The 8,642-nt window shown below is 60.4% G+C and overlaps 1 protein-coding gene across 4 annotated transcripts in view; it reads left to right on the forward strand.

The window, feature by feature from the left end:
• Positions 1-2,231, forward strand: part of UBE3C (ubiquitin protein ligase E3C) — a 112,340-nt gene extending 110,109 nt beyond the window's left edge. For all 4 annotated transcript variants that reach the window (XM_047696109.1, XM_047696106.1, XM_047696110.1 and 1 more), the window contains one exon: positions 499-2,231. In XM_047696109.1, coding sequence (XP_047552065.1) covers positions 499-669 — 171 coding nt within the window. In that variant the 3' untranslated portion in view covers positions 670-2,231. The remainder of the gene's footprint in view (positions 1-498) is intronic.
• The last annotated feature ends 6,411 nt before the right edge of the window (positions 2,232-8,642 follow it).

Raw genomic sequence — 8,642 nt, forward strand, 5'->3', positions numbered from 1 at the left:
TCACTGTTTTCCTCCCCATTTGAATGAATTTGTTTTTTTGGTTTGGTTTTTGGTTTTTTTTCTGTTGGGACATCCATGTGGCTCTGAGTTTGGAGAAGACGTGCTCTGCCACTGTCCCTCTCCTGCTCCTTCCCCCGGGGGCTTCTGTCTGTTCTGACACAGGCCAGCAGCCGCCTGCACTCAAGTCTTCACACTCATGCCTTCTTGAATTTCAAACAAATTTTTAAAAGACTAAAACAACCGTGGAGGCCCTGCTCAGTGGAGAGGTTCTGTTTCCCGTGAGTGGATGTCCTTCTCGCCCTTTCTCGTGCACAAAGCGTGGTGCCCAGTATCTGCCGTCCCGCAGAGCTCAGCCTAAACCCATCAGAAACAAATGTCTTTGGGAAAATGGGACCACGGCGTTTTCCTGTTGGGAGCAGGCGGGTTTTATGTGCTTTTAGAAGTCCATCCAGGGGCCGCCCATTAAGGCCTTGTCCTGCGCGCCTGCTGTCTTTTCAGGAGCTGTACCCCGCGTTCTGCATCCACAACGGAGGCTCCGACCTGGCGCGGCTACCCACGGCCAGCACCTGCATGAACCTGCTCAAGCTGCCCGAGTTCCACGACGAGGCGCTCCTGCGCCGAAAGCTGCTCTACGCCATCGAGTGCGCCGCTGGCTTCGAGCTGAGCTGAGCGAGTGCCGGCACCACCCCTGAGGAGTGACCAGGGCCCGCACTGCGGGCAGCACCCCTGGCCGCGAGGGCGCTGGGGCCGGACTCCTGCAGCTCTCCTGCACCCCCCCGTCCCTCCCTTCCCCCCTCCTCGTTTTCCAGATGGTCCGTGAAGTCATGGTCACTCACTCAGACGGACACTGCTTTTCCGACAACATAGACTCACAAACGTTACGTGCCATGTGGCTACTGTAGTGACTGTGCCGAGAGGAGCACGGTTTTAAGACTAGTGGCAACTCAGTGAAATTAACCAAAGAAGAAGCTTTGGCTTTGCTAGTGGACTTGAGCCCTTCCTGAGCTGGGGGGCCGGGGGGGGCCGCAGCGCGGGTGCTTGTGTGCAGAGACGCCCGGTCTGAGAGCTGGAGGCGCATCCTCTCGGGGCTCCTGCTTCTCGTGTGGCGGAATTGTTTACAGTCCTGATTGTTCAAACTAAAGGCATTTTCTCCTGCTGCCTTTTCCCAAAGTGGTTAGGTTTGGAAAATACACAGCAATGATAATATTTCATTTGTGCTTTTTAAGCCATTCCCCTGAACGGGACTAGCATGCCTGTTTCGGTTTACGCTGACCGCATCGTGCCGGTCCGGCTGTTCCTGTGTGGGGGGGTGTGTGGGCGGACGTCGTCCTCCCGTGTCCAGCTCCACGGCCCGGTTGCGGGCTTGCCTGTCCCGCAGCGCGTGTGGCCCGTGATCGGCGGTGGCTTGGGGAGAGCAGACACTGGCATCGATCTGAGTCACTTGAACCAAAGTGGCGGGCTGTGGCTTTGCACTGGGCACGGCCTGCTGTGGCGGGACCTCGAGGCCGCCCGTCCTCTGCACCCCGGGGCCGCGCCCGCCCCTCTCCCCGGTCCCTGGGCAGCCAGGCTTCTGCACCCTCTGCTTCTCGACGGTGCTGCTCCCGAGGAAGACTGGACAGCCCCAGTCGCGTGTCTGGGGGGAGGGGAGGTGGTGACTCTTCAAAAGGCACTTTATCAGGACCTACCTTGTTGCTGGGTGATTTCAGTCTCTGAGAGCAGGGAGTGCGTCTGAGCACCCGCTGGGAGAGCCAGACTGACCCTCGCTGACGCAGGGGGCCTGAGGGCTCTCGCTCTGACCTCCCTCTGCCTCACCTAGCGTTTCCTGTCACTGGGGCTGTGGGCTGTCCTATGGAATTGACCAGAATTAGCAATATGCTTTTAAATGCGGGGAAACTGAATGACACTTTTAAGACAATGACCATATCAAAACAAAATGTATAATTTCATAATTTGAATAATAAATTAAGTGTTTAAATGCTATTTGTAGTCTTGATATACAGAAATAAAATAATTAGGGTTTGTCCTTGGTTTTATCTTTATTTTAGGTTGGTTTACGTTGGACGTTCTGTACCTTCTCTGCATTTTGTTATCAGTATTTTGGAAGCGGACTATCTGGGACTGAAGGGAGGCTGCAGTTACACTTACTTGGGTTTTCTCAGCTCTCCTGAGCCTATTTATTTATTTGTATGTTTCAGTGGTTAAATATTTGCATTAAATGTTTTTTTCCCCAAGACTGTGTTGGAGTCACCCGAAATCATTGCGGTTCGCTACTGGAATGATTGTTTCTCCCGGGCGCGTATGTGACGTCAGGTAACGAGGTGGAAGGACAGCCTGCGGCCATGCTGAGACCCCGCCAGGCCGGACAGGAAGCCCGCCGCCCCCGCACAGACACGCTGCCCCGGCAGACCTGGGAGCGCCCTCCTGGCCCTTGCTGGGTTGCCCTTCCCGGGGCTGCAGCCGGCCAGAGCCCCTGGCCGGGAGGGGCGCCGCCTTCCCACGGCTCTCCGTGCGGCTAGCGAGACACTGGTAATAAGAAGAGCCGCACGTGCAGGAAGACGCTCCTCCTGTGCTTTGTCTGCCTCGCTGCGTAGCGCCCTACTCTGCTGCTGCCGTTTCGTGCGCAAGCCGGAGGGCTGAGGTAAAGGGGGGTTAGTCCTGGTGCTTCTCACACCCGCCTGCAGGTGGATCCTGGCTGGCCGTCCTCGGTGTCGGTGACGGTCCCACCGGTGACTCGCGGGAGCACCTCTGCACGGCCCGGCCGAGCTCCACGGAGCCCGCGGCAGCCACGCGCGCGGACGCAGGCACACGGTCGGCAGCGACGGGGAATCGAGCCAGGGCCTCGCAGACCCGCAGATGCTCACGGGATTTGGAGCACAGGAAGGGCTCTGGAAGCTTCCCCAACGGGAGTGGGAGCTTGACAGAATCCCGTACTGAAGCCGCCTCATACTCTAAGGAGAGAAACAGCCAAAGGCACACGGAGATGCAGATAGAACGGGAAGAACCTGAAGAAGCCGACCAAAGCCACTCCCCCGCTGATCTCTTGCAGCCGAGACAGACACTCAGAAACTGAAAACAGGCTGCGCTTTGAACTTCGTCTGTTCTGGCCCAGGAGGCATTCCGAGCGAGTACTGACCCGTCTGAACTGACAGCCACGTGGTACCGCGCAGGCCGCGGCCTCCCCGACACCTCCGTCCCCAGGCGAAGGTGTGTGCTGGCGAGCTCTCTCTCCGTCGTCCAGAGGCGTCTCCTGGTGCTGTGCCGGCCACCGCAGTCGGCAGCCTCAGCGCGTCCTGCGGGAGGCTTTGGAGAGCTGAGAGGACCACGTGGGCTGCAGGTGGGAGACTCCTGTGGGCTCCAGGGCTGTGGGCCATGCAAAGCTCCCTGCTTCCAGAAGATTCTGAGGGGAGTTCGTAGAGCCTGAGTACTTGGTGCCTCCGCTGGTGTGTGAAATGGGGATGGTTAGGTACTTGGGCTTCCCAGCCGCGTTGCGCAGGGACGTGCAGTAGAACCTCACTTTAGCCTGGTCTCACGTGGTTTGATGCCACGTCTACCAACTGCAGACACGGACGACAGCGTCCAACCCAGGCCTTGGGAAGCAGCACGCTGCCCTGTCAGGCGCCGTTGCGGTGTCCTCCACAGAGGCGGGCGGAGGACAGTCACCCATCTGTCTTCCCTCCCCTCCGCTCCTGTGGGGGGACGGCTCCCCGTTTGCCTCTGAGCACCTCTCAGAAAGGAGCATCCCTCGCTTGTGTTTGGGATGACTCACAGCCCGCTGCGTGAGTCAGGGTGTGGCTCCTCCGCGGTCAGCACTCAGTGAGCCGGAGGTCCGTTCACCTTCCTGGGGAGCCCCCACCGCTGGCCTCCTCGCTGGGCTCTGGGGTCCGTGCGGGGGAGCAGACGCACCTGCAGAGGCTCAGGGCCACGTGTGTTCTCCCTCCCTCCAGAGTCAAAGCAGAGGGCAGCCTTCTGGTGACCTTGAGCTTGCCTTGGAGGTGAGATCATGTGTGCGGTCAAGTGGGGACATGGGGTCTGAGCACCTCTTGGGGCTCCGGTGGGCCGACCGCTAGAGCTGCGGGCAAGAGCACACATTCTGATTCTGGGTGAGCCTGCGGCCTGCTGAGCTTTCCAGAAGCTTCTGCTTGGACACGGCGCTCTCTGGAGCAGTTGGGATGGGGCGGTAAGTGGCTGCTGGACAGACGAGACCCAAGAGCAGAGAGCCAGCCGGAGGGTCCCACCGCATGCATTGCCCCGTGTTCGTCACGAACATTCATCTCGTGTTTGGTTAGCTTCCTGTGGCTGCCGTCACATGACCCCGGACGGGTGGCGGGAACAGCAGCCTCTGTCCTCTGTGCGGGAGGCCCGGAGGCGTCCCAACCCGGCTCTCGCTAGGGAGGATCCTGTTCTCTGCCTCTTCCCCTCCTGGTGGCTGCTGGCACGTCCATGCCCTGGCTGTGTCTCCTGCCCATGTCAATCCTCTGCCTGCACTTGACGGGTGCCCGACGAGGAACCCAGAGTGACCCCATCTCAAGATGCGTGATCCCACCTGCAAAGTCCTCTTTCCCACGTAAGGCTGCCTTCCCAGGCTCTAGGGGTGAGGACACGGACCTCTGCTGGGGGCCCACTGTTCAGCCCAGCACCTCTGTACTTTCCCTCCCAGCAGCAGAGCAGCGCGCCAGACGAGCCCTGTAACTGGGAAGTCGGGAACCGCAGAGCGCCGAGCAGGTCCATCCTTCACTGTCAGGGAAATGCAGGCTCACCCCAGATCAGGGTCCCCAGCTTGAAAAGGATGGTCCGGGGGGCGCTTACCAGTCTGCATTTTTTCAAGTGTCCCAGACAGTCCTTCTTGGGTAGCTGTCAGGAAACAATGACGTCACTTCGGAGAGTCTTGATAAGCGCTTCAGGGCAGGGCTGCAGAGTGTTCCCACACCTCCGAGCTATGTGGGATCCGTTTCCTCCGTTCTGGGCAGTACTGGGCCCTCTGCTGCGGAGCAAGGCTGGTTCCCTCCAGCGCAAGTGCCCCACACAGGTTCCTGTTCCAAGCCGGGCAGTGGCCCCTTGTGGCTCCCACCCCCCCACACACACTCGAGCAGGTGTATCTGGGGGTCCCAGTCCAGACGCAGACAACAGTTCACACACTGCGTCTGTGTCCACAGGACTCCCCTGTGCCTCCACTCCCCCCTCGACCCAGACTCCGTGAGCCCAAGACACCCGCCGAACCCCGCCTGGGCCCCAGGTCACCTGCCGCCTTGTGCCTCCTGCCAGCACTGCTCCTGCCACGGCCGGACTGACCACTCCTCACCACGTTCTGCCGCCTCCCATCCTGAGCCCTAGTCTTGGGTTTGCCTGGCTCTGCAGGTGCCTCTCCAAGGTCCCCCTGCTCCTGTCCTTGGTCACCTCCAGTCTGTTTTTAACTCAGTAGCCGAAGGAAACCATGGGTCCTAAGCCAGTCCTCCTCCATCAGAGTCAGAGGCGAAGCCCTTAGTGACAGTACCTGGATCCCTCCCTCTTGCTCACTGGGCTCCACTGGCTGCTTTGGCTTCTGCCCCTGGCCTCAGGGCCTTTGCACTCGTTCCCCGTACAGGACAGACACTCAGGCGCCCTCACTCTGTTCAGGCACTTCTTTGCTTAGTGCCGTCTTTCCTTACCACTTGTTTAGTAAAAACTGCCACCGCTCCCTGTGCCCATCGTGGCCCATCCTAACTCACTCAGCGTCCTCAGTGGCACTAGTTCTGTCTGATGTGTGGCGGCCTCCGCGCCATCCTCCTCCGTCCCTCCCCACTAGCGTGTAAGTGTCACGGGGGTAGGAGTTTGTGCCAACGGCACTGTTCCGACTCCCGGAATAATGCCTAGCGCACAGCCAGCGGCTCTGACCCTTGTGGGATGAAGCCGCTTTGTGAATCAAGAAAGGCTTTGCCAACCGAAGCGGGTTTCAAGTGAACGTGCGGATGTGAACCCTCGGGCCCCAATGGGAGACCCTTTGCCAACAGCAGCGAGAGCTCGGTTCTCTTCATAGGCCGCCCTGCCCTTTTGGCCCCAGGACAGATCCTTCTGGGGTGCTGTGCCCTTCGTGGGGACTCCCCGGCCGAGTGCCCAGCGGGCGGCTCTGTTGCCCTCGGGGCGTCGCCGTTGCCGGTAGCCGCCAGGCCTCGGTGGGTCCGCAGGCCGCACGCGCGCCCTCTGATGGAGGCAGGTGCGGCAGTGGGGTTAATGCTGTGCGTCCCTGGACCCCTCGGAGTCTGTCCCGGTTTCTCTCCGTGACAGCACCCGTCAGGAGCTAGTGACCTGTCGAGAAGCTTGAACCCCGTCGCAGAACCCGTGGGGCTGTGCTGCCGTGTCGTCTTCACGCGCCGGCCCTAGAACGACAGGACAGAAAGCAAGGCTTTTACGGAACATCTTAGATCAGGTTTAAAGTCCCTTCACCTCCGCGGCTCAGAGTGTCACCAGTTAGCAGATGAGCCGCAGTCCCGGGCCCGGGTTTACGCCAAGACCGGGGCACAGTTCAGGAGCCTGGTGTGTGGGTGTTGAAAGATGGAGAAAACCTAAATGTCCACCCACGGGTGGGTGAGAAATCAGCTGTTTTTGACACGGCCCCAGAAGCACAGGCGCCAGGAGCTCATTGGTGCATCTTTGTTTCCTTCCGAGTAGACTTTTAGGGCAGTTTTAGGTTCTCAGCCAAATTGTGCCCGGCGCACAGTAGCGTCTGGAACGGTGTTAACGGAAGCCGGTCCGGCCGGGACTGACTCCACGTGGGCTCTCGCCCCGACTCCCCAGCCTCCGTGTCTCTGCCCTCGCCTGGGCGGCCGTGGGTCCGTGGAGGCCCTCCTCCCGCCAAGCTGCCCGTCCGCCTCGCCTCCGCCGGGCCTGCAGGAGACTGAGCGGCTCCCGCGTACTGCCACGTCCCACCACGCTCAGGACCCGCACGTGTGGCAGGGCCCGGGGGAGGCAACTGCGCAGCGAGGACAGAGTCATCCCAGCAGGCAGAGGGGCCCACAGCCAGCGCCGGGGCTGGAGAACCCGCTCCACTCAGGCACACTGAACTGACCGCCACCAGGGCCACACTCTCGCCATGCTGACCCTCCCTGTCCCCGCACAGGAAGAGCCACTGCCCCGCAGGCCGTGCCCGCTGGGTCTCTCACGGAGCCGAGATCCTCCCCGGCCGGGTCTGCCCCTCACCTGCGCGCCCGTGCACGGCCTTCTTGCATGGCTTGTTAACTTCTTATCCTCGTCCCGTGTCTGTCCTGTGGCTCTGTCTTGGGCTCCGCTGTGTGTGACAGCTGAGAAGCCGAGTGAACTCTCAGGAAATGTCATTGAGTTTTGCTTTTTTTTTTTTTTTTTAAGATTTTATTTATTTATTTGACAGAGATCACAAGCAGGCAGAGAAGCAGGCAGAGAGAGGAAGGGAAGCCGACTCCTTGCTGAGCAGAGAGCCCGATGTGGGGCTCGATCCCAGGACCCTGAGACCATGACCTGAGCCGAAGGCAGAGGCTTGACCCACTGAGCCCCCCAGGCGCCCTGTCGTTGAGCTTAGAGTCGTGAACCTGCTGTGATGTTGCTGTTCTGCTGAATAAAGCTGGTTGTGGAGACACGGCTCCCTATGTGCTTGCAGCAGGCCCCACGACAGGCTGAACCACGTCAGAGGAGGACGCCAGAGCCGCCCCGCCCCCGCCTGGTGAGCACCCCGCGACGGACGCCAGCAGTTAGAGGCTCACCCGACACCCAGTCCACCGTGCTCTCAGTCCTGGGCTTCCGGGACCAGAGCCGTGAGAAGTTAACATGCGCCATGTCCCGGTGAGCCCTCGGCGTCTGCCGGAGCACGCAGCGCACTGGCACCCGCGGGCTCATCCAGTCTCCGCCACCTTCCCTGCCTGCAGGAAGCCTCTCGCTGGCACCCTGACCTCTGACCTCTGGCCACCAACCAGACTGCCCCCGCCCATACTCTGATGCCTGGGGCACCCTGGCTCGGGCAGGTCACGGGGCCCTCTGTCCTCCAGCTATGTCCCCTGGCCATGTGGCTGGGCTCCCCTGGAGGGCCGGCCCTAGACTGCCTCTGCTCTGTGCTGGCGGCCACCATGTCCTGTCCACGCCCCGGTGTCTCACACGTGGGTCTTCGGTTCGGACCTCCCTTTGCACCCTACCTTCCCTCGTGCATACTTGGCGCCCCACTTGGCTATTTCAGGGCTCTTCAAAGTCCGTCTTCCCCAGCCCAAATGCACACACCCCACCACACTCTCCATGCCCTCCCGGGCACCCCCCCATGCCCAGACCACGCCGCTGGGCCCCTGCCCCACAGTGAGCACAGCTGGAACCCCATGTGCATGTCTAAGAAGGAAGGAAAGCAGATGGGGTAGGATGGGAACAAGAAAAAAAAACTGGAATAAACAGGATGAGAAATTCATCTTTTACATTTTTATGGATCAACGACCTAAGCATCCTGTTTCATAACAAGAGGTCACCCCGGACATGAGGCCTGGGCGGTCCTGGAACACACTGACTGTCTCCTAACGTGTGAGCATCTCGGATTCCAGGATTCCACGTTCAAGCTGGGCCCTCCTGGGCTCCTCCCTCCCCTTGAAGTCATGGCCACAACCTCTCCCACCTGGCCAGGGTCCCCGAGACTGTCCCCAGGCTCCGGGAGTCACAGG

This window comes from Lutra lutra, chromosome 11 (assembly GCF_902655055.1).
Source record: "Lutra lutra chromosome 11, mLutLut1.2, whole genome shotgun sequence".
NCBI lineage: Eukaryota > Metazoa > Chordata > Mammalia > Carnivora > Mustelidae > Lutra > Lutra lutra.